This window comes from Urtica dioica, chromosome 5 (assembly GCF_054948205.1).
Source record: "Urtica dioica subsp. dioica isolate 48M chromosome 5, U.dioica_male_clone48M_v1_H2, whole genome shotgun sequence".
Classification (NCBI taxonomy): Eukaryota; Viridiplantae; Streptophyta; class Magnoliopsida; order Rosales; family Urticaceae; genus Urtica; species Urtica dioica.
This window is the reverse complement of record NC_142760.1, coordinates 1777687-1803825: the sequence shown is the minus strand read 5'-3', so window position 1 is coordinate 1803825 and position 26139 is coordinate 1777687. Positions and strand designations below refer to the sequence as shown.

Below are 26139 nucleotides of genomic sequence, written 5' to 3'. Positions count from 1 at the left end.
AAAAAAATGTATCTAATTTATTAATTATTTATGTGTGTTCTAATATTCTCATGGAATAAAATCAAACAAATTTCAAATATTTATTCGTCTAATGTTATCATTTTAATATTTAAATAAATAGATATAGTCTAAACTCATAAGCTTTGTAATTTAGGCATTTAAAACGTTGTAAAAATAGGGTTTGATATTCTAAAATTCACTCATTGAACAGTCTGGAAGCATGTATTTACGTCACAAATGAAATAAAAACAACGAAAGAAAGCTTATATCACAAAATTGGGGTCGTTTTCGTGACTTACGTACGGTAGCAATAGCACTGAAATGTCATGAAAACGTACTGTTTCGTGACTTGAAGAGTTTTTTTTCGTGACAACTACGTCACGAAATCCCAATATTTCGTGACAGGAAGGTCACGAAATCCCCATTTTTCGTGACAAATATGTCACGACATCCCAATCTTTCGTGATATAGAAGTCACGAAATTCTAATTTTTCGTGACATAAAAATCACGAATTTCCATTTTTTCGTGACAAAGACGTCACGAACTCCCAGTCAATTACTTGAAACGTGCTCTCTTTTGCTCCTTTGAAATCGTTCGGTCCTCATAAACTTTCTTCTACATTGTTAAATGAGTTGATTTGGAGGACTAACAACGCAAATACATGAATTATCAATAAATTCTCACATTAAAGATAAGTTAGAGGAGAAAACGACATGTCGGACGACATGACGTTAAACCTCATTAACTTATAATAATATGTTTAGACTACTTGACATTCTTTTCCCATTTGAAATGATGAAATTGTACAAATTAATGTATGTCAACAACACTTCACAATGTACAAAATACATTCTTTCCTCAAGATCTTATAGGTAAGTAGAGCTTGGCTTACAATGTATTTTTTTCAATTTTTTAATTTTTATATTTATAAGAACCATTGGTCCCCGAAGACGTATTAAATGAAATAAAAGAGAGATTTCTCTTTAAATTCCATAAAAGTATCCAATTTCGTGACTGAAATATCACGTTAACGTACTGTTTCGTGACTTGAATAGTTTTTTTCGTGACAGCTACGTCATGAAATCCCAATGTTTCGTGGCAGGAAATTCATGAAATCCCCATTTTTCGTGACATAAAAGTCACGATATCCCCATTTTTCGTGACAGGAAAGTCACGAATCCATTTGTTTATGGACAGGAAAGTCACAAAATTTTATTGTTTCGTGTTATTATTTATTTTATTAATTATTTATGTGTGTACTTTATTATTTTCAAATTTTTATTTTTATATTTATAATAACCATTGGTCCTCTACGACGTATTTAATTAAATAAACAAGAGTTTTATCATTAAATTCCATCAAAGTGTCCCATTTCGTGACTGATATGTCACGAAAACGTATTGTTTCGTGACTTGAAGAGTTTTGTTTCGTGACAGATAAGTCACATTATCCTCATTTTTCGTGACAAGAAAGTAAAAAAATGTGTCTATTTTATTAATTATTTATGTGTACTTTATTATAACATATAAGGACAAAAAATAGAGAGAAGGGGGGGGGGGGGGGGGGGGGGGGGAGTCGTGTCAGATGTCCTATTTGTGACCTTTTGAAAAAAAAAATCCAAAAAAGTCAAAACACTTTTTTTTATTCCTATTTAGGACAATTTCCCAAAAATATAATCGAGCAAAGTCCAACAGGCCTGATTTGTTGCGCGGGACGAGCTTGGCACATATGCACCGAGCTCAGATTTAGATGTCAATTAAAAAGAAAGATGAAAAGGGTATTAGAAAGTAAAACTTATACCCTAGTGGAATTTTTTAGATCTTCAAAAAAATGAGAATGATGCAAACTCATGGTTTTTCGATAGTCCACATTTTCTAGAGGACTGGACTATCCAAATGTCACATTCATGGGTTTTTTTTTTTTTTTTTTGGGTTTATAATGGATGCAAACTCACTTAAGGGTGTTTTCAACTTGGTGTAACATATGTCCATATGATGAAAGTTTTCTTCATATATATGTTCTTGGTGTTTTTTTTTAAATGAAAATAATAAATAAGTTGATTTCATTAAAAAGTATTATGGGAAGTTCAATTTTGTAAGAAGAAAAAAAGTCAACAACATTTTAAATTAGATTTGATACATAAATTTATTTTTAAGGTATAATTAAGTTTAAAAATAATGGATTGAAGGGATACATGAGGGGGGAGGTAGTTTAAGTCCAGGGTGGGACAATATCTCCCTTAAACTTTTAAAAATTAAATTTTTATCTTTAAATTTTTTACCCTAATATTTTATAATTTTAGTTCAAAGTTATATAATTTTTTCATATTTGCCCCTCTTCAAATTTTTACACGCGCCCTTATAAAATTTAAAATTTTTATCTCCAAAATAAAAAAAAAAATTCATATTTACTCCTCCTGAATTATTTTTTTCTTACACGCCACTTAAAGAATTTAGAAAAAAAAAATATTAAATCAAATTTGCTCCCCTAGCTATAAATTCTAGCTCCGCCACTGAGAATACACATGATTTTTTAAGAAATTAAGAGAATAGTATCCGCAATTTAATTAAACACATATGATACATATATGATATTTTCTCATTTAAAAATACATATACGGCGGTTCACGTCCGCACTGCACCGCCCGACAACCCGACCCGGATCCGGATCCGGAAGGGGTTATGGAGAGAGGCATGTTGAAGCCGTCGACGAGGCTGAGGTCGTAAAAATCGAGGGCGCAGTCTCCGGTGGCGCAGGCGCCGGAGCCGGAGGCGTCGAAGGTGCACCAGCGGCGGCCCCATACGCGGCCCGACCACCCCGTCGGGGCCGTGACAATCACGCTCTGGCCCGGGCCCAGCTCGAGCCCGCTGTCCATCAGGTTCGGATGGCCCGCCCCGGGTTGGATCCCGGGCCATATTGTGTCCCGGCACTTGTTCTCCAACATGAATATCGCCCGCTCCGGGTGGCCAGCTCTGAGATGTATTTTACGAGAGGAGTTCATCAAGGTCGATAGGGAATTCAAGTATTTAAGCAATGATCAAACTAGGGCTCGAGCCGTATGTAATGAAAAGTCGGGCATGGCATCTCATCTCAACATGAAAGATGTTTGAAGCACAGAATTCGGAGGTGTTGGCCAAGTCGAGTGCAGAACGGTGAAGACATTCAAATATTTTGCTACGTTTTCTTCGTTGAATTCGCAGCCATTCGGAGCCGGAAACTTCGACACCCTCTCGTGCTCGTCTCTGACGATATCGTAACGAAAGATTTCTCTGCCACGCACTAGGAAGATAACGTTCTTGTCGCTCGGATGGAAGGCGAGAACGAAGAACAAGCTCTCGGTCGCATCGTTCTCGAGAGCAGCCTCGTGGACCAACGCCCACGAGCTTTCGTCGCTGCTCAGCTCCCAAATCAAAAGCTCAAACCTTCGAGAGTCGTTCGTCGTCAACTGGGACATCCTGAGGCGTCCAAAGACTGCCCCGAGACGGAACTTATCCTTAAAGCCTCGCATGAAGACGTTGATCTCACTGAGGCGTACGGGGAGAGGAATAAGACGTCGTTTAATGCCAAACCCGTCAACGACACCAAACGGGTCTAGCGACGCGAGGCCGTAAAGCTTCTCGACGCCGTCCAACCAATACAAAACCCCTCCGACGACGACAACTTGGAATCGCAACGATAAATAAATGTGCCGCGGCGGGTGCGGAAAGGGATGAGAGAAACGGCTCAGTCTCCACTGGCCGGTCTCGGGATCGAAAACATGCGCGAAGAAGAAGTAGCGACCTTCCGTGTCGAATCGAGCCATGAATATGATTGCGACTTTGAAGCTGCGTCGATCATCGGACGCCACGGCGTACCCGGAAGAGCCGGGGTATTGCCAGAAAGGAAGATTGAGTCTCGGGATTTCGGGGAGTGCGAGGCATTGCTTGGTGACCAAATTGCAGACGAAGAGTTTGTCTCTTCCGCGAGACAAGAGCGCCAAGTCATCGCAAGTGGCCAATAAGATCACGCCATCGTGCATACCGGGACCCACCGGTACGATCTCCAGCGGCGGGACAAAGCTTAGGTCGCAAGGCACGGCCTCCGAGTCCGACAGAGGAAGCCGGTGGAAATCTCCCTCCGCCGCCTTAGAGACGTTGAAGAGAAGCTCGGAGTGTTTGGGAGTGTTTCGGTGGAATTCAACAAAGCTGTTCTTGAAATAGTCGTCGTTGCCTTTTTGAAGAAGCAGAGAATGCCAGCGCTTGCAAACCAGGCTGCTCCGAATTACGGATCGGGCGTCAGGCAGTCGGAGCAGAATCTCCGTCAATACTTCGTCGGTCGCCACTTCCATGAATTTTGCCGATGCTCTTACCATAATTTTCCAAGCCTAAAATATCTGCTAAACAATACAATGCAAAGTTGGATTTGGTGAATTCGACCACACTAGGACTACTTGTCTTTTTTTTCTTTTTTTCTTACCTCAACGAAGAATCGGAGAAACCTCTTTTTCTCCGTGTTCGACAACAATGAGACAGCGAGGTGGACGAGTCCGGTGATGATCGGAGAAACCTCTCTGGAGAGAATCGTGAAGGAACAGAGAAAAAAACATCAAGATAGTTTTGAAGACTGTTTAAAGCATTTAAGCAAAATGTAATAAGGCCTGATGATTTTCTACAATCTGCGATATACAATCGTATTAGCAAAATATCATCTGTGAACAACACGGTCTCTAGTTCTATATCAATTCCATATAAAATTAATAATAAATAACTAAATAGAAATTGACTTCTCTTATATTGATTTTACTAAAACAAAATAGAGTATGGTTTTTTGTACTTTCTGGATGAAACAAAATAGAGGTAAGGTAATAAATTCACATTATTATCCAATAAATACATGCACGAGAAGTTGAGCTTCATGGTCCAACCATTTTGTTTTTTTTTTGTTTTTTTTCTCAATACATTCTTTTTGCAACAAACCATATTTGGCGATAGTCCTGGTAACAAATAATATCACTGGGACTCAACATGTCTGAGATTCAACACTAATGAGATTCAGCAGGTCTTTTTTCAGTTTATAATCTTTTCTTTCTATTATTTAATTGCAGTAATGAGACTCAACAGGTCTGAGATTCAGAATCACTCTCATAGAAATTGCGTTGCGATAACCACAAACACAACAAGCGTTGGACTCGTTACCAAATCCCTTCTGAGATATTTTTGCCTAAAGATTGGAGTCATTAGTTTCTCAAAAAACCAAGTTCAGTATACACTTTCAATGTAAAGCAAGAAATTCGAAAACTTAAACGTCAAAATAACACAATATCGGAAGTCAATTTCTTGTCCATTTCCAGAGAAACCACAGATGACGTACCTGGAGTGAGGCGTGAAATTGATCGACGACTCTTCTTCGAAAATTAGGGCTTCGTGGAACAAGAGACAAACGAGAGAGAGAGCAGGTAAAAAAGTGAAATAATCAGTTAAATCCCCCACGTGTGTGAAACTTGGGAGAATCTATTTTCCACACTATTTTTTTAAAGAAAATAGATTTCGTGTGAAATTGGTATCGAGATTTTGATTTAACTAATATATAGATTATAGACTATCGAGGAAGGTTTGAAATTCCGGAGAAATCGGACGGAAATCAGTTCAAAAACCATTTTTTTTCAAAGTCCCGATATCGATATGTATAAAACCGTTCACTTTACTTTTTTTTTAATTCGAGGAAACCGTCTTGTTAAGCCGTTTTTTTATTAACACTTACGGACACGTGACGTGAGCGGACTTTGCCACATGTCTTTGAACCTGTGAGATTAGTTATGGAATATTCCTCTTATCAAGTGAAGATCTTATGATATTGGCGCTAGAAGGAGGGGGTCTCGAGCAACAACCACGAGATTCCACCGGCAAATCTTTCCTTCACGACTTTGAAGATTCACCACCTTAGGTACCGAAGAACGTGATCAGGAATTCTTCTCACGAGATGGCTAACCGCGTGACCGTCTCCGAAAACGCAGCCCCCCGCCCCACGGGGAGCATCGCGATGAACACTCGGGCTCAGGTCCAGGCTCGCCAAAATCAGGCTCAAAACGCCCCCCAGGCGAGTGTGACATCCGACCCCATCCACGATGAGAGGGACGCGCGGATGACACGTCTTGAAGACAACTTTTTCAGGTTGACCGGCGTGATAGCCAGAATTAGGGGGTACGAGCCCGCCCTGGAAGGAATCTTTGGGGGAGGGGAGAAGTTGGAAACCCCACCTGAACGTGAATGGCGTGATCCTAGGCCCGACGAAAGCGAAGACGCCCCCAACACAAGCCTCTAGGGTGAAGAACGCGAGCGTGCCCAATGCGCGCCACACCGCCCGGACATACCAGCAAGACGCCCCCGACCCAAGTTTCCAGGATGTCGATCGCGAGTGCACTCAGCGCGCGCGGCACCGCCCAGACATTTCAACCAGGTGCCCCGCGAGAACCCGCCTCCCCAAAACACACGCGTGCACTCCGTCACGTACACCGACGCGTCCCGACAGTCGGCCTTCGACCGCCTCGTAGGCAGGGAAGAAGTGGCAAACAGCGGCGACTCGCGCCGATTCCACTCGCCCCGCCGCGTCGACGTACCCAGGCGGGAGAGCAGGGACGAAGACATTAGGCACTGTCTAAACCGACAATGGGAGATACCACGACCCCAATCTCCTCCGAGGAATATATGTGAAAAGTTTTGACATTATTAGCGGTAATTATTCGTTGAAAAACTAATTTAATTCAGCCTCTAACACTTATTACTTTGATTCGGAACGTAAAGGGGATGATTGTCGCGCATAACATTCAAATTCATTCGGCCTCTAACACGATCATTTATGGTAAAAGCAACTTTATCTCCTATATCAATGCCGCGTTAGAGACAATAGTTCTTCTACGTCACCTTCACCACATTGCTCTTGATTATTTTGTTGATGGTGAACTTGATGGTGTTAAACCCATCCTGCACTTGAGCCTACATGCACATGTCATTGTAGACGAACGAGATATGTTGCTCGTTGAGAAAAAAAATGTGCTCCTCGGTGCGAACAACGAGATTCCGTCATTGCCTAAAAGTCGCGATCGTATTTGCTGCTCAATTCGACACGGAAGGTTACTACTTCTTCTACGCGTGTGTTTTCGATCCCGAGACTAGCCAGTGGAGACTAAGCAGTTTCTCTTTTCCCTTTGCGCACCCGCCGCGACACACTTTTCCATCGTCGTGCTTCCAATTGTTGTCGTCAGAGGAGGGGTTTTGTAATGGTTGGACAGTGTCGAGAAGGTTTACGGCTTTGCGTCGCTAGACCCTTCGTTCGGCGTCGTTGAAGGGTTTGGCATTAAACGACGTCTTATTCATCTCCTCGAATGCCTCATAGAGATCAACGTCTACATGCGAGGCTTTAAGGATAAGTTCCATCTCGGGGCCATCTTTTGATGCCTTAGGATGTCCTAGTTGACGACGAACGACTCTCGAAGATTTGAGCTTTCGATTTGGGAGCTGAGCAACGATGAAAGCTCGTGGGCTTTGGTCAACGAGGCTGCTCTCAAGAACGATGTGACCGAGAGCTTGTTCTTCGTTCTCGCCTTCCATCCGAGCGACAAGAACGTGATGTTCCTAGTGCGTGGTAGAGAAGTCTTTGGCTACGATATCGTCAGAGATGAGTACGAGAGAATGTCGAAGTTTCCGGTTCCAATTGATTGCGAATTCAACGAAGAAAACGTGGCAAAATATTTGAATGTCTTTACTTTTGTGCACTCGACTTGGCCAACACCTCTGACTTCTGTGCTTCAACATCTTTCATGTTGAGATGAGATGCTTTGTCTTCCTCTTAACAATTATATGATTTGTTATTAGAGATGTCATAATCATCCAACAGTATTTAATATAAATAAATTTATTTTTTCTTTGTTTACAACTAAATCAGCTAAGATGTGAAAGTAATCCGTAAATGCAAGGGCAAGAGCATGTAGATAATCATTCCACATTTAGAATGTCAGTATATACTTAAAGCATAATAAATCATTTGGAAAGAAAAAAAATGTAGATAATCATTCCACATTGAGAATATCCCGCATGTAGATAGTCATCTGAGAAGAGTTGGCTACAAAATGCGCTTATATTAACTCAAGCAAATGAGTCCATAAGAAAAAAAACAACATAAATTGAGTGTGACATTAACTTCATCATAAAACACACCGGTACTATTAAAGAAATAAGTATAAACCATCTTAAACAAGTCTATAAGAGAAAAAAAAACTCTTAGATATTCAGTTTGATAGTACCTTCATATAAAAACACACCACTATTAACGAAATAAGTATAAACCATCTTTGTCCTTTGGTTTGTTGACCGTTCTCATTGGTTCAGTCTTCATTAGCATCGTTGCTACTGGCAGACTCTCCAACCCACTCGTTGAAGCCTGAAATACAATTGAAACATCATAAAATATAATTTCTTTTAAGAAATCAAACAAAGTAAAGACAAAAAAATTAACCACTTATTACTTTGATCCGGAACATTAAGGGGATGATCGTCATACATAACATTAAAAAAAACATTGTATTTTAGACAACGTTAAAAGTCGCCATTGCCTAAAATACAACAAATATTACTATACATGTTTAGATAACATAGCATACACAAACATGTTGAGATAGATTAAAACTATACTTACAAAGAGTAAGCAATAAAAATAAGAGTGTGTGAGAATGACTAATTATCCTTAAAATTTTAACATAATTCAATAACTTTTAGCTAAAGTTTCAAAAAAATTTACCGTCATTGCCTAAAATATAACAAATAATACTATGAATGTTTAGATAACATAACATACGAAGACATGTTGAGATAGTTTATTAACTTTAAACTAGATTTACAGAGAGTGAGCAATCAAATAAGAGTGTGAAAATGATTACTAAACATTAAAATGTTTAGATGATTTAATAAGTTTTACCTTATATTACCTCAAGCAAATGAGTCCATAAGAAAAAAAAAACAACATAAATTGAGTGTGACATTAACTTCATCTAAAAACACATCGGTACTATTAAAGAAATAAGTATAAACCATCTTAAACAAGACTATAAGAGAAAAAAAACTCCTAAATATTGAGTTTGATAGTAACTTCATATAAAAACACACCACTATTAACGAAATAAGTATAAACCATCTTTGTCCTTTGGTTTGTTGACCGTTCTCATTGGTTCAGTCTTCATTAGCATCGTTGCTACTGACAGACTCTCCAACCCACTCGTTGAAGCCTGAAATACAATTGAAACATCATAAAATATCATTTCTTTTAAGAAATCAAACAAGGTAAAGAAAAAAAATTAACCACTTATTACTTTGATCCGGAACGTCAAGGGGATGATCGTCATACATAACATTAAAAAAAAACATTGTATTTTAGACAACGCTAAAAGTCGTCATTGCCTAAAATACAACAAATATTACTATAAATATTTTTATAACATAGCTTACACAAATATATTGAGATAGATTAAAACTAGACTTACAAAGAGTGAGCAACAAAAATAAGAGTGTGTGAGAATGACTAATTATCCTTAAAATGTTGACATAATTCAATAACTTTTAGCTAAAGTTTCAAAAAAATTTACCGTCATTGCCTAAAATATAACAAATAATACTATGAATGTTTAGATAACATAACATACGAAGACATGTTGAGATACTTTATTAACTTTAAACTAGATTTACAGAGAGTGAGCAATCAAATAAGAGTGTGAAAATGATTACTAAACATTAAAATGTTTAGATAATTTAATAAGTTTTACCTTATATTAACACCAAGCAAATGAGTCCATAAGAAAAAAAAAACAACATAAATTGAGTGTGACATTAACTTCATCTAAAAACACATCGGTACTTTTAAAGAAATAAGTATAAACCATCTTAAACAAGTCTATAAGAGAAAAAAAAAACTCCTAGATATTGAGTTTGATAGTAACTTCATATAAAAACACACCACTATTAACGAAATAAGTATAAACCATCTTTGTCCTTTGGTTTGTTGACCGTTCTCATTGGTTCAGTCTTCATTAGCATCGTTGCTACTGGCAGACTCTCCAACCCACTCGTTGAAGCCTGAAATATAATTGAAACATCATAAAATATCATTTCTTTTAAGAAATCAAACAAGGTAAAGAAAAAAAATTAACCACTTATTACTTTGATCCGGAACGTCAAGGGGATGATCGTCATACATAACATTAAAAAAAAACATTGTATTTTAGACAACGCTAAAAGTCGTCATTGCCTAAAATACAACAAATATTACTATAAATATTTTTATAACATAGCTTACACAAATATATTGAGATAGATTAAAACTAGACTTACAAAGAGTGAGCAACAAAAATAAGAGTGTGTGAGAATGACTAATTATCCTTAAAATGTTGACATAATTCAATAACTTTTAGCTAAAGTTTCAAAAAAATTTACCGTCATTGCCTAAAATATAACAAATAATACTATGAATGTTTAGATAACATAACATACGAAGACATGTTGAGATACTTTATTAACTTTAAACTAGATTTACAGAGAGTGAGCAATCAAATAAGAGTGTGAAAATGATTACTAAACATTAAAATGTTTAGATAATTTAATAAGTTTTACCTTATATTAACACCAAGCAAATGAGTCCATAAGAAAAAAAAAACAACATAAATTGAGTGTGACATTAACTTCATCTAAAAACACATCGGTACTTTTAAAGAAATAAGTATAAACCATCTTAAACAAGTCTATAAGAGAAAAAAAAAACTCCTAGATATTGAGTTTGATAGTAACTTCATATAAAAACACACCACTATTAACGAAATAAGTATAAACCATCTTTGTCCTTTGGTTTGTTGACCGTTCTCATTGGTTCAGTCTTCATTAGCATCGTTGCTACTGGCAGACTCTCCAACCCACTCGTTGAAGCCTGAAATATAATTGAAACATCATAAAATATCATTTCTTTTAAGAAATCAAACAAGGTAAAGAAAAAAAATTAACCACTTATTACTTTGATCCGGAACGTCAAGGGGATGATCGTCATACATAACATTAAAAAAAAACATTGTATTTTAGACAACGCTAAAAGTCGTCATTGCCTAAAATACAACAAATATTACTATAAATATTTTTATAACATAGCTTACACAAATATATTGAGATAGATTAAAACTAGACTTACAAAGAGTGAGCAACAAAAATAAGAGTGTGTGAGAATGACTAATTATCCTTAAAATGTTGACATAATTCAATAACTTTTAGCTAAAGTTTCAAAAAAATTTACCGTCATTGCCTAAAATATAACAAATAATACTATGAATTTTTAGATAACATAACATACGAAGACATGTTGAGTTAGTTTATTAACTTTAAACTAAATTTACAGAGAGTGAGCAATCAAATAAGAGTGTGAAAATGATTACTAAACATTAAAATGTTTAGATAATTTAATAAGTTTTACCTTATATTAACTCAAGCAAATGAGTCCATAAGAAAAAAAAACAACATAAATTCAGTGTGACATTAACTTCATCTAAAAACACATCGGTACTATTAAAGAAATAAGTATAAACCATCTTAAACAGGTCTATCAGAGAAAAAAAAACTCCTAGATATTGAGTTTGATAGTAACTTCATATAAAAACACCCCACTATTAACGAAATAAGTATAAACCATCTTTGTCATTTGGTTTGTTGACCGTTCTCATTGGTTCAGTCTTCATTAGCATCGTTGCTACTGACAGACTCTCCAACCCACTCGTTGAAGCCTGGAATACAATTGAAACATAATAAAATATCATTTCTTTTAAGAAATCAAACAAGGTAAAGAAAAAAAATTAACCACTTATTACTTTGATCCGGAACGTCAAGGGGATAATCGTCATACATAACATTAAAAAAAAACATTGTATTTTAGACAACGCTAAAAGTCGTCATTGCCTAAAATACAACAAATATTACTATAAATGTTTTTATAACATAGCTTACACAAATATGTTGAGATAGATTAAAACTAGACTTACAAAGAGTGAGCAACAAAAATAAGAGTGTGTGAGAATCACTAATTATCCTTAAAATGTTGACATAATTCAATAACTTTTAGCTAAAGTTTCAAAAAAATTTACCGTCATTGCCTAAAATATAACAAATAATACTATGAATGTTTAGATAACATAACATATGAAGACATGTTGAGATAGTTTATTAACTTTAAACTAGATTTACAGAGAGTGAGCAATCAAATAAGAGTGTGAAAATGATTACTAAACATTAAAATGTTTAGATAATTTAATAAGTTTTACCTTATATTAACTCAAGCAAATGAGTCTATAAGAAAAAAAAAAAACATAAATTGAGTGTGACATTAACTTCATCTAAAAACACATCGGTACTATTAAAGAAATAATTATAAACCATCTTAAACAAGTCTAGAAGAGAAAAAAAAACTCCTAGATATTGAGTTTGATAGTAACTTCATATAAAAACACACCACTATTAACAAAATAAGTATAAACCATCTTTGTCCTTTGGTTTGTTGACCGTTCTCATTGGTTCAGTCTTCATTAGCATCGTTGCTACTGGCAGACTCTCCAACCCACTCGTTGAAGCCTGAAATACAATTGAAACATCATAAAATATCATTTCTTTTAAGAAATCAAACAAGGTAAAGACAAAAAAATGAACCACTTATTACTTTGATCCGGAACATTAAGGGGATGATCGTCATACATAACATTAAAAAAAACATTGTATTTTAGACAACGTTAAAAGTCGCCATTGCCTAAAATACAACAAATATTACTATAAATGTTTAGATAACATAGCATACACAAACATGTTGAGATAGATTAAAACTATACTTACAAAGAGTAAGCAATAAAAATAAGAGTGTGTGAGAATGACTAATTATCCTTAAAATAATAACATAATTCAATAACTTTTAGCTAAAGTTTCAAAAAAATTTACCGTCATTGCCTAAAATATAACAAATAATACTATGAATGTTTAGATAACATAACATACGAAGACATGTTGAGATAGTTTATTAACTTTAAACTAGATTTACAGAGAGTGAGCAATCAAATAAGAGTGTGAAAAAGATTACTAAACATTAAAATGTTTAGATAATTTAATAAGTTTTACCTTAAGTTGTATAACTTACGGAGAGAGAGAGAGGGCAGAGAGGAGCAATCAGATTAGAAGAGTGTGAGAATGTGATTTTGTCACTAAAATGATTGAAAAATCCCTTATAAGTTTTGGAATGCATGAAGTTTGCATTTGACCATCTACTGTGCATGATAGGATAGTAAATAACTTTGGATGATCGACGCAGCTTCAAATTCGCAATCGAATTCGCTGCTCGATTCGACGCGAAAAGTTACTTCTTCTCTACTCGCGTGTTTTCTATCCCGAGACCGGCCAGTGGAGACTAAGCAGTTTCTCTATTCCCTTTGCGCACCCGCCGCGACACACTTTTCTATCGTCGTGGTTCCAAGTTGTCGTCGTCGGAGGGGTTTTGTATTGGCTGGATGGCGTCGAGAAGGTTTACAGGCTCACGTCGGTAGACCCGTTCGGCGTCGTTGATGGGTTTGGCATTAAATGATGTCTTATTCCTCTCACCGAACACCTCACGGAGATCAATGTCCACATGCGAGGATTTAAGGACAAGTTCCGTCTCGGGACGCCTCAGGATGTCCCAATTGACGATGAACGACTGTCGAATGTTTGAGCTTTTGATTTGGGAGCTGAGCAGCGATGAAAGCTCGTAGGTGTCGGTCCACGAGGCTGGTCTTGAGAACGATGCGACCGAGAGCTTGTTCTTCGTTCTCGCCTTCCATCCGAGCGATAAGAGCGTGATCTTCCTAGTGCGTGGCAGAGAAGTCTTTCGCTACGATATCGTCAAAACGAGTACGGGAGAGTGTCGAAGTTTCCGGCTCCGAATGGCTGCAAATTCAGCGAAGAAAACGTGGCAAAATATTTGAATGTCTTCACTGTTGTGCACTCGACTTGGCCAACACCTCCGACTTCTGTGCTTCAAACATCTTTCATGTTCAAATGAGATGCCATGCCTCACTTCTCATTACTGGTCTTTTTTTTTTTCTCATCCTCTTAACAATTATATGATTTGTTATTAGAGATGTCATAATCATCCAACAATTTTTAAGAGAAATAAATTTATTATATCTTTGTTTACAACTAAATCAGCTAAGATGTGAAAGTTATTGAAGTGAGATAGTCCCACATTGGTTACGTGTGTGAATGGACATGTGTTTATATATAGTTGAGCTTCTCCACTTAGTACCATTTGGGTTTTAGATGGAATTTGATATGGTATCAGAGCCTTGTACATTCTCCCAACTTGAATTTGGCCCGGCCCATGCGAAGCGTGAGGGGGATTGTTACTCGGCCTGATCACGTTACACGTTAGGGAGAGTATTGAAGTGAGATAGTCTCGCATTGGTTGTGTGTGTGAATGAACATGTTTTTATATATCGGTTGAACCTCTCCACTTGACACCAATTGGTTTTAAGATGGAATTCGACAAAAGTAATCCGTAAATGCAAGGGCAAGAGCATGTAGATAGACATCCCACATTTAGAATGCCAGTATATAGCATAATAAAGAATTTGGAAAGAGTGAAAAAAATTGAGATTATCCCAGTAGATAGTCATCTGAGAAGAGTTGGCTACAAAATGTGTATTATATTAAGTTAAGCAAATGAGTCCATAAGAAAAAAAAACAACTTAAATTGAGTGTGACATTAACTTCATCTAAAAACACACTATTACTATTAAAGAAATAAGAATAAACCATCTTAAATAAGTCCATAAGAGAAAAAAAAACAACTCCTATATATTGAGTTTGATAGGAACTTCATCTAAAAACAAACCACTATTAACGAAATAAGTATAAACTATCTTTTTCCTTTGGTTTGTTGACCGTTCTCATTGGTTCACTCTTCATTAGCGTCCCTGCTACTGGCAGACTCTCCAACCCACTCGTCGAAGCCTGAAATACAATTGAAACATCATAAAATATCATTTCTTTTAAGAAATCAAACAATGTAAAGAAAAAAAATGAACCACTTATTACTTTGATCCGGAACGTCAAGGGGATGATCATCATACATAACATTTAAAAAAACATTGTATTTTAGACAACGCTAAAAGTCGCCATTGCCTAAAATACAACAAATATTACTATAAATGTTTTTATAACATAGCTTACACAAATATGTTGAGATAGATTAAAACTAGACTTACAAAGAGTGAGCAATAAAAATAAGAGTGTGTGAGAATGACTAATTATCCTTAAAATGTTGACATAATTCAATAACTTTTAGCTAAAGTTTCAAAAAAATTTACCGTCATCGCCTAAAATATAACAAATAATACTAGTAATGTATAGATAACATAACATACGAAGACATGTTGAGAAAGTTTAATAACTTTAAACTAGATTTACAGAGAGTGAGCAATCATATAAGAGTGTGAAAATGACTACTGATCCATAAAATCATTTTCATTCTCAAGTACTAGCCACAATAATCTTTTAAGGGTTGCAAATTGGTGTAACATATGTCCATATGATGAAAGTTTTCTTCATATATATGTTCTTGGTGTTTTTCTTTTTCTGAAAATGAAAATAATAAATTAGTTGATTTCATTAAAAAGTATTATGGGAAGTTCAATTTTGTAAGAAGAAAAAAGTCAACAACATTTTAAATTAGATTTGATACATAAATTTATTTTTAAGGTATAATTAAGTTTAAAAATAGTGGATTGAAGGGATACATGAGGGCGGAGGTAATTTACGTCAAGGGTGGGCCAACGTCTCCCTTAAAATTTTAAAAATTAAATTTTTACCTTTAAATTTTTTACCCTAATATTTTATAATTTTAGCTCAAAGTTATATAATTTTTTCATATTTGCCCCTCTTCAAATTTTTACATGCGCCCTTATAAAATTTACAATTTTTATCTCCAAAATTAAAAAAAAAATCATATTTACTCCTCCTGAATTATTTTTTTTTCTTACACGCCACTTAAAGAATTTAGAAGAAAAAAAAATATTATATCGAATTTGCTCCCCTAGCTATAAATTCTAGCTCCGCCACTGAGAATACACATGATTTTTAAGAAATTAATAGAATAGTATCCGCAATTTAATTAAACACATATGATACATATATGATATTTTCTCATTTAAAAATACAGAGCGCGTGTGTGGTACCTAGCCTAGTGGTAATTCCACACCACCTCCTGCGTGGAGGTCGTGGGTTCAATCCTTACTGCAGCAAAGCTGCCTTAAAAAAAATACAGAGCGCGTGTCAAAAGGCAAAGCTTTCATTTTATTCGAGTACCTATATATATATGAAAAGTTTCGACATTATTAGCAGTAATTATTCGCCGAAAAACTAATTTATTTTTTTTCCATTTTAGGATCACGAACAAAAGGTGATTCGATAATAAGTAGGCCCCTGGCAAGTAACAATGCTGGAGGAATCATCAAAAGCGTAGCTATACGCGGAAGGACACGCGTCCTTGAAGACCCTCGAGTACTCCGTGGCCCGACAGCTGTGCGGGTTCGCGTACTCCCCGGTGCAGCAGAACCGAGCCTCCCCGAACGCCGCGCACGCGCTCTTGCAACCCACCACGCGCGCGGCGTCGTCGTTCACCACGTCAGCGCTCCTCACCTGAAGCTCCGCCGGACACCGGCGGTTCACGTCGGAGACGCACTGCACCACCCGACAACCCGACCCGGACCCGGATCCGGATCCAGATCCAGATCCAGATCCGGATCCGGATCCGAAAGGGGTTATGGAGAGAGGCATGTTGAAGCCGTCGACGAGGCTGAGGTCGTAAAAATCGAGGGGGCTGTCGAGGGTGAACTCCGCCAGGGTGGCGGGGGGCTGGCCGCCGGCGCCGCCGCAGCGGAGGCGGCCGGCGCAGTCTCCGGTGGCGCAGGCGCCGGAGCCGGAGGCGTCGAAGGTGCACCAGCGACGGCCCCAGACGCGGCCCGACCACCCCGTCGGGGCCGTGACGTTCACGCTCTGGCCCGGGCCCAGCTCGAGCCCGCCGTCCATCAGGTTCGGATGGCCCGCCCCGGGTTGGATCCCGGGCCATATCGTGTCCCGGCACTTGTTCTCCAACATGAATATCGCCGCTTCCGAACCTATATAAAACGTTTGAGATTGTTATATAGTTAACGTTTCGTAAATTTTAGGTAAATAGTCACAAACATGACGTGACATTCCAAGTTTGCTCTTTCATTGAAATAAAATGGTGAAGTTATAAATACATGGACGTGGTTACTTACTTAAGATTTACGAAACGTTGGTTATATGTCAATGTGAAACTGTAAAGATGATTATATAACTAATGGATCCTATAAAAAAATTATAGATGTTATAGCTGAATAGCAAATTAAAAAAAAATGTGCACGTTGTTGAATGATTTTTTTAAGTGATAAATTACTTATGTGTAGTGTCAAACTGTTTAATGACGATTAAAAATAAAAAATAAATAAAAAATAAAAAATAAAAATTGATATCGTAGCTTTATTTTTTAATAATTTAGACTATTTTCTTTACCTTTTCTTTAAAATGATCTATAAAGAAAAAGTATTTAATTACAGTACTTTGCCTACTAGATCGTCAATTTTTTTTTTTTTTTAGTTTTTAATTTTTAGTATTCGGTTAACCTAGGTTAATTGTTGAGCATTAATTTCGATTAATGGTTAATTGTTAACCGATATTATTTTCAGCCAAATTAACCGAAAGTAATTGATTTAACCGAGAATAGCTATGTGTGATTATTTGCATTTCGAAGTTAATATGAATAGCATTTAATTATAGATATTGTAATTGATAATGCACTATTAAATGCCTATTTCAAACGTAAAATATCATAGTTACGTTCAATATTAATTAGAAATAATATGCTCTTATATATACATATGTATAAAACCGAAATACAATGTATCACGCTCATGAATTGAATGCCTATTTATAGAAAAATTTGAATGCAAGTATAAATAGTATTAAATAGCGAATTGTATTACAACGCCTACTTTCATTGTATTTGTATTTAGTATTTTATTTCCCAAACAGGATTCAAATAATGAATGCATTATTTTTTAATTAATTATTTTCAGTTAACCTAGGTTAACTGAAAGTTTACTCGGTTAAAATTAACCGGACAGTTAATTTTAACCGAAATTGGTTAAAATTAATTGTACAATTAATTTTATCCGGATAATTTCTATTAAAAAATCAATCAAAATAAAATCATTAACCGAATTTCTGCTTTAGTCACACGCTACAACAAACAGGAATCAATAACTGACATGGCTAAATTTGCAAATGTCACGCGCGACTAAGCTTTCAAAATTTATGTAAATAATTAGAAAAATCTTTCAAAAATTATTGAATTTTTTAGAGAAAGAGACGCTCTAAAAAACAAGGATATACCAAGATTATTATTATTATTATTTTGTTTTTAACTCATACTAAAGCAAGTCATTTGATTTGAGCGTGTGTGAAAGGAGCATATATATAAAGACGATGAACAGGCAGTGAATTCTATAGCTATCAAAAAATCTAATTAAAAATAGTAATGTTTTTTTACAACAATAACAAATTAGACGAAAATGAGTAGTATTCACTATAACTTTCTATATATATGTCATGTTAAAGAGTGACGAGAGGTATCACATCATAATGAAATAATAATAAAAAATGTGGTAAAAACTAAAAAAAATACCTAAGAAAGAGAAGACTGCGAAGAGAGCAAAATACACTAAAGCCATGGAAACAAGGGTTAATATAAGAGAGCTAATATTATATATATATATATATATATATATATATATATATATATATATATATAAAAGGTCTGTAAATGATATTCTTATTGTTGTGGAAGTAGCTATATTTATAGTGTTGTTATAAGAGTGACGTGTTGCTTCAAACTCTGATTAACAACATGCAATTTATTCACCTCTCGAATCTCAGCCGAAATTAAAGAAAAATGACATGCACGTTTCTGCAAGGAACAAACATAAAGAAACTCTATATTTATAGTGTTGTTATAAGAGTGACGTGTTGCTTCAAACTCTGATTAACAACATGCAATTTATTCACCTCTCGAATCTCAGCCGAAATTAAAGAAAAATGACATGCACGTTTCTGCAAGGAACAAACATAAAGAAACTCTATATTTATAGTGTTGTTATAAGAGTGACGTGTTGCTTCAAACTCTGATTAACAACATGCAATTTATTCACCTCTCGAATCTCAGCCGAAATTAAAGAAAAATGACATGCACGTTTCTGCAAGGAGCAAACATAAAGAAACTCCTTGCATGCATGGATTTGCTATCGATCAGCGTAGCTATTTTTTTGCACTATAATTTGCCTCTTTCTTGAAAGAATATATATATATATATATATATATATATATATATATATATATATATATGTGTGTGTGTTGTCTCTGACTCTGATATATTCGCTGTTCTTCTTTTCCTATAATATTATTGCTAGATGTTTTTTTTTTAAGATCAAACGATGGAAATTCAATAGCAAAACGTAATTTACTAATGGATGATGTAGTTAAATAGCCAATTTGAAGTTATGAATTTGCAAAATATATAGTCAAGATTTGTCTTAAATGGGTAAAATAGTCAAAATGTGCAGTAATCTGGTTTTTAAAAAAAATTGACCCCAAGATTAATTTTTTTGAAAGTGATAAATTGCTTATAATAATCGTCAAAAATTTTAATCCTGACCATCATAAAAATTTTGAAAACGTAAATTTGGCTACTTTGTTGAAAAGTTGAAACTTTGACTATTTTGCTAATCAATAAGTTTCAAATTGTTATTTTGTACAATTTTTCTTTTATTAATTTGTTTAACTTGCTCTAGAGATTCTGGCTTATATTTGTATAATTTGGATTGAAAGAAAAAATGTAATTTTTTAATTTAATTTACTAGAGATTATGAAAACTGATTCGTATTTCTTATTGAATATAAACTGCGTACATGTACATATATATATACAACCAAGCTTCAAGTTTGTTACGCAAACTGTGCTGAAATATTGGAGAAATATAAGCAGTAAAATAGATAAAGATAAATATGTATAACAAATACTGTTAACCAACTCCTAATACTAAGCTATCTGATCTTCACGCCTATTCTTCTGGAGTTGATCTTCTTGAGCGTTTACTACGTCAATACCCCCCGTCAAGTTGGAGCGGGATTGGAGATATCAAGTACGCCCAACTTGGGAAGAAATCGTTGAAACGCGTCGGCTCCAAGTGGTTTTGTAAAAATATCGGCTAGTTGATCAAATGAACGTAAATAACATGGTGATATAAGACCAGTTCCAATTTTTTCACGAACAAAATGGCAATCTATTTCAATATGCTTAGTTCGTTCATGAAAAACTGGGTTTTCAGCGATGTGAATCGCCGCTTGATTATCGCAATGGACAGAAATTGGACGAGTATGTGAAAAACCAAGGTCCTTGAGAAGAGAATGTAACCATTGAAGCTCGGCAGTGAGTGCTGCTATAGCACGATATTCTGCCTCAGTAGAAGATCGAGAAACGGTGGGTTGTTTCTTAGTTTTCCACGAAATTGGACTGGATCCCAACATTGTAAAATAGCCCGTTGTAGAGCGCCTAGTAACTGGACAACGTGCCCAATCTGAGTCAGAGAATCCACTTAACGAAATGGAGCTTGAGGCGGAAAGGAGTAAACCTTTTCCAACTGAACCTTTTAAGTAACGAAGAACACGATTAGCAGCGTCAAGATGAGTGGAATGTGGGTTTTGCATGAATTGGCTAAGAGTATTGACAGCATACTGAATATCCGGTCTTGTTACAGTGAGATATAGAAGACGTCCGACGAGACGTCGATAGATTGACGGGTCGTTAAGTGGCTCACCATCAGTTGGCAACAAATTGAGTTGTTGCTCCATAGGGAATGGTGATGGACGAGAACCTAACATGCCTGAATCACGTAAAATATCAAGAGTATATTTACGTTGACATAGAAATATTCCTTTCTTGGAACGAGAAACTTCAATACCCAGAAAGTAACGAAGTGGGCCAAGATTTTTGAGTGAAAATGATTGCGAAAGAAAAATCTTGATATCAGATATAGCGTCTTCATTATTACCGGTTATGATAATATCGTCGACGTAAACAAGAATAAAAATAGAGATATTGGCGGTGATAAAAGTGAATAGGCTATAATCTGAAATGGATTGGTGGAATCCTCGCTGAATGAGTGTAGATGAGAACTTGGAGAACCATTGACGTGATGCTTGTTTGAGACCGTAAATAGACTTATGAAGTTTACAGACTAGATTTTCCCCCTTTTTGGAGAACCCAGGAGGTAGTTTCATATAAACTTCTTCATCAAGGTCACCTTGAAGGAACGCATTATTAACATCCAGTTGATGTAGAGACCAATTACGTATCGATGCGATAGATAAAAGGAGGCGGACAGTGACGAGTTTAGCAACTGGTGCAAAGGTGTCGTGATAATCGATTCCTTCGACTTGAGTGTATCCTTTAGCAACTAAACGCGCTTTATGCCGTTCAATAGAACCATCGGGATTATACTTGATTTTGTAAACCCATTTACATCCAATGGCAACTTTATCATTGGGAAGTGAACATATGGACCAAGAATATTAATGCTCTGATACCATATGAAAACTGATTCGTATTTCTTATTGAATATAAACTGCGTACATGTACATATATATATACAACCAAGCTTCAAGTTTGTTACGCAAACTGTGCTGAAATATTGGAGAAATATAAGCAGTAAAATAGATAAAGATAAATATGTATAACAAATAATGTTAACCAACTCCTAATACTAAGCTATCTGATCTTCACGCCTATTCTTCTGGAGTTGATCTTCTTGAGCGTTTACTACGTCAATAGAGATGATACGTAAAATATAATTGCATAAATCCAATGGTTTAAAGCGATTAATTATGTTTGTTTAAAGCGATTAATTCTGGCTTATATTATGTTTTTTTTTTCTTTTTCCAAGTTTGTTGTCAGATGTGTATAGTTATATGTTTGAGGTGAATTCATTTTGTAAATTTAGATTAAGTGAAATATTGATAACATGATCGCATATGGTTTAATCACATCGAGATTAACAACTACTTTTTTTTTATTACAAAAATATATAATGTTTTTTTTCCAGAGACTTGATCCAGAGTAGACCACGCGCGTATACATTAATATTAAGAAGAATAAGGCTATGGTTTGAGTTTGTGAAAGTTAAAAATGAACTTGAAGAATAATACTGACTAATGTATATATTCGTGGATATCGTTTCCAAAAGCATATTTGAAACTGAAAAAAAAAAAAAAAAAAAAAAAAAAAAAAAAAAATTGTAACAAAAACATATAAGTTTTTTACTATTGGATAACTAGAATTTAGGGCTGGGGTTTATAATCATAATTATTTGTTTATAATAGTATGCATTATTAATTCCACTACTACAAATTAACATATTGGGTGCGGAAGGGTATTAGGTGCGACATGTCGCACCTAAGCCCATATTAGGTGCGACATGTCGCACCGGATACTCGTCCGGATGACTAAAAATTTCGCTAATGTTTAGTGTTATTCGGTGCGACAATGTCGCACCTAATATGAATTTGTCGCACCTAATACCTTTAAGTGCGACAAATGTCGCAGCTAATGTTTTAAAATTAAATTTGTCAATGAATCCCGCCGAATTTTTTTTTTTTATCTGGGATTTCATATTGGGTGCGACATTGTCGCACCCAATATGATTATTAGGGTTTTAAACCCGAATTTTCTCATTTTTTCACACATTCACTCACTCTCTCTCTCTCTCACCGTCTCACAGGTCTCTCTCTCTCTCAGCCAGCCCCCGCCGCCGTCCTTCCCCGCTCCGCCGCTGCCAGCCCATCCTGGTACGTCCCCATCTCTCTCTCTCTATATCTCACCGGCCGTCTCTCACCGTCTCACTCTGTCTCTCTCTCTCAGCCAGTCCCCGCCGCCGTCCCTCTCCGCTCCGCCGCTGCCGGCCCTCCCTGGTACGTCCCCCTCTATTTCTCTCTTTCTCTGTCTCTCTCTCCCAGCCTGCCCCGCCGCCGCCTGGACCAGCCCCGCCCCGCCACCTGGACCAGCCCCCTTCCCGCCCGCCCCACCGCCGCCTGGACCAGCCCCCCGCCCCGCCCCACCGCCGCCAGGACCAGCCCCCCGCCCCGCCGCCTGGATCGATCAGCATCCCCCCCTCTATTTCTGATTTTGTAATTTTTTTAAATTTAAAAAACATATTAGGTGCGACATTGTCGCACCTAGAGGTATGACTATTAGGTGCGACATGTCGCACCTAATGCCTTTTGCTACGGGTTATCCGGTGCGACGCCGTCGCACCTAATGTCGCACCTAATAAACTTTTAGGTGCGACATTTGAAGTATTCGGTGCGACATTCGTCGCACCGGATAACGTTTTTTGTCCTAGTGTTTATTATTATAATAATTATTTTGTTGGTTATAAGATTTTATTTGGTTTACTAGCCAATTACTTTTTCATAGAGTGGCGCAAAAAAACTAGTAATGCCATAAACCGGACCGAACTGTTGATTTTTAAACTGTTGGTCCGGTTTTTAACGGTTCAAAATTTCACCGATCTGATCCGGTCTGGTTTGTACTTTTAAACGGTCCGGTCCGGTCTAAAAATTCTAAACCGCGGTTAAGAACGGACCAGATCGATTTGTATTTAAAAAAATATATATCTAAAACGGTCTAAAACTGAACCGGATCGATTACCATTTGAGAAAAATATAAATACAAAAATATGTTAAAATAAAACGGTCCGATTTAAAACGGATCAAAACGGTTTAAACCGGATCAGACCGTTTTAACTATTTTTAAACCGTTTTAACTATTTTTAAACCAATCTGATTAGATTTTATAGACCGATTTTAAATCGGACCGAAGCGTGCACACCTTTACTTTTTCATCATAGTCTGTTTCTATATCAAGTAATTTGCAAAAGAAGAGATTATCTCCGGTTATTAATAATATCATTTTCAGCCCTATAATATAAACTTTATTCTGTCTGGATAGATCAGATAAGAGAAGGCAACTACAGATCTAAAGATTGGCTCATGGAATAAAAATAAATCACAGTAAAAAGATAATATAAAACGGGGAAAAATAAGAGCTAGAAAATAAGCAAACTTATTATTCTTAAACTAATAAGCTAGAATTAGCAGAAATTAGACAAGGACGGTACAAATATAAGATATATAAAAAGCTCAAACTCAAAAGACAAAAAATAATTTGTTCCACACGACGTACATAATCCCCTTATTTAAATTAGAGCTGATTTAGAGGTACACCATTGAAATTGGTCCCTAGAAACCATAAAATAACACACACTAATTATTCTCTGTAGAAAAAACTTCAATTCAAACTTTTCATCCTTTCCACATCTTCATATCGCCTGGCCTGCATCAACAAAACCCCACAATTAAACAATAATATAAAATGATCATATGCTGAATAATTTTTTTTTTTTTTTTTTATCAAAGTAACAAGAGATATATATTTAAATAAGTTGTGTTCAAAATGTAACAATTTTTTGTAAAAAAAAAAAAATGAAATAAGTCGGTTCAAATTAAAAATTCCGAAGATTTATATATTTTTAATGAAAATCTAAGGAAAACTAGAATAGATGAAAAAAAATATATATATATATATATATAATATTGTATTTTTTTAACTACATGGCTTGTAATTGGCGGTGCGCACTTTTCGGGGAAGCAATAGCACCATGCTCATATATGTATTTAGAATTAGTTGTGTTCAAAATGTACAATTTTTAAGTTACAAATATGAAATAAAATATGTTCAAATGGTTGAAAAAAATTCCGAAGATTTAGAGGGGGAAAAAAGTTTTTATTTTTTATTTTTTATCATACGGCTCGAAATTGGTGGTGCACTTTTCTGAGAACAAGAGTATCATGCTCATATGTATTTAAAATTAGTTGCGTTCAAAATGTACAATTTCTCCGTAAAAAAAATGAAAGAAAATATGTTCGAATGGTTGAAAAAATTGGGCTCCGTAGCAATCTAGCCAATTTCAAACTTGATTTTAAGAAAACCAACATTTCGTTTATTTTGATAAATTAATCATTTATCAAACTTTACCAAAATTAACATATAGAAATGCTAGTGACAATCATGTAAAATGCTATCTGATGTTAAACGTGGCTAAATTTGAAACATGCTTAAAACGTTGACTAAATTGCAAGTCAAACATTTCAAGTGACTTAGTCCGTGAGATTTTTCTAATAAAATTCAAAGATTTATATATATCTAAGAAAAATTTAAGGAAATTTAGGATAAGTAAAAAAAAAAATTATTATTACATGGCTCGAAATTGGTGGTGCACTTTTGGGGGAGCATGAGTGCCATGTTGCGGTCAACGCCGGAGATGGGCGGGCCGTTGACCAAGACACACAAGCAGGGTTGACCGAGGGCTTTGACCGAGTTGCAACAAGCCTCGCTGGGCTGGATTGGGCTGAACGGAGCGACCGCGGCCCGGCAAGGAATTAGCTGCACCAACGCCCCGAAGAAGGTGCTCATGCAAGTCATCGACGGCACTTGTGGGCCCCCCGGAATTTGTGGGCCCGCCATCTGCCCCGCCACCAGCCCATCTAGTCCCATCACCACCACCAAAACTAGCATTGTCATGCTCTTCAAATTCTTCATTTTTTTTTTCTTTCTCTTTTTGTCTTATAGTATCACTAATGCTTAATATGGGTGATAATTGTGATTCTCCGTTATATGTTATGTGCTATGTATATATAGTGACTATAAAACGGGGTTGATTTTTTATTTTTTTATTTTTTTTATTTTAGTCATGCCATGTTCATTATCATCCTAACTCGCTTGCTTTAGAGTATATACAAGTGACAATTAGTGTGGACGAGGAACAGTTGTTGGAGTTAAATTTCGTGACTCTCCCTCTAGTCAAGTTATTTGAGTAATAATTCTAAAAGAGGATTTGGTAGTAACTTGTTGGCAAAAAGAAGAATAGTAATT

General features: G+C 36.0%; 2 protein-coding genes and 2 pseudogenes across 3 annotated transcripts; all 4 read right to left on the bottom strand.

The window, feature by feature from the left end:
• Window positions 1-2603: 2603 nt before the first annotated feature.
• LOC149394764 (pathogenesis-related thaumatin-like protein 3.5 pseudogene) lies at window positions 2604-3002 on the bottom strand (annotated as a pseudogene).
• Window positions 2742-5448, bottom strand: LOC149394763 (F-box protein At3g28330-like). Of its 2 annotated transcripts, none has more exons than XM_089614027.1 (3): window positions 5351-5448; window positions 4457-4550; window positions 2742-4376 (listed from the first exon to the last, which is right to left on the bottom strand). In XM_089614027.1, the coding sequence occupies exon 3, from the start codon at window positions 4350-4352 to the stop codon at window positions 3087-3089; it is 1266 nt and encodes a 421-aa protein (XP_089470153.1). In that variant the 5' UTR covers window positions 4353-4376; window positions 4457-4550; window positions 5351-5448; the 3' UTR covers window positions 2742-3086. The 2 variants fall into 2 exon arrangements, with proteins under 2 accessions (XP_089470153.1, XP_089470152.1); XM_089614026.1 differs by having other exon boundaries at window positions 2742-4373.
• An 11013-nt stretch (window positions 5449-16461) lies between these two features.
• Window positions 16462-18827, bottom strand: LOC149394762 (pathogenesis-related thaumatin-like protein 3.5 pseudogene; annotated as a pseudogene).
• A 5699-nt stretch (window positions 18828-24526) lies between these two features.
• LOC149394761 (Bifunctional inhibitor/lipid-transfer protein/seed storage 2S albumin superfamily protein) lies at window positions 24527-25782 on the bottom strand. Its single transcript, XM_089615329.1, has 2 exons — window positions 25464-25782; window positions 24527-24540 (listed from the first exon to the last, which is right to left on the bottom strand). Exons 1-2 carry the CDS (start codon window positions 25780-25782, stop codon window positions 24527-24529), a joined length of 333 nt encoding a protein of 110 aa, XP_089471455.1.
• Between the last annotated feature and the right edge of the window lie 357 nt (window positions 25783-26139).

Bases quoted from the DNA above. Each gene is read 5' to 3' on its own strand.
- LOC149394763 (XM_089614027.1), bottom strand. From the start codon at position 4,352: ATGGTAAGAGCATCGGCAAAATTCATGGAAGTGGCGACCGACGAAGTA.
- LOC149394761 (XM_089615329.1), bottom strand. From the start codon at position 25,782: ATGCTAGTTTTGGTGGTGGTGATGGGACTAGATGGGCTGGTGGCGGGG.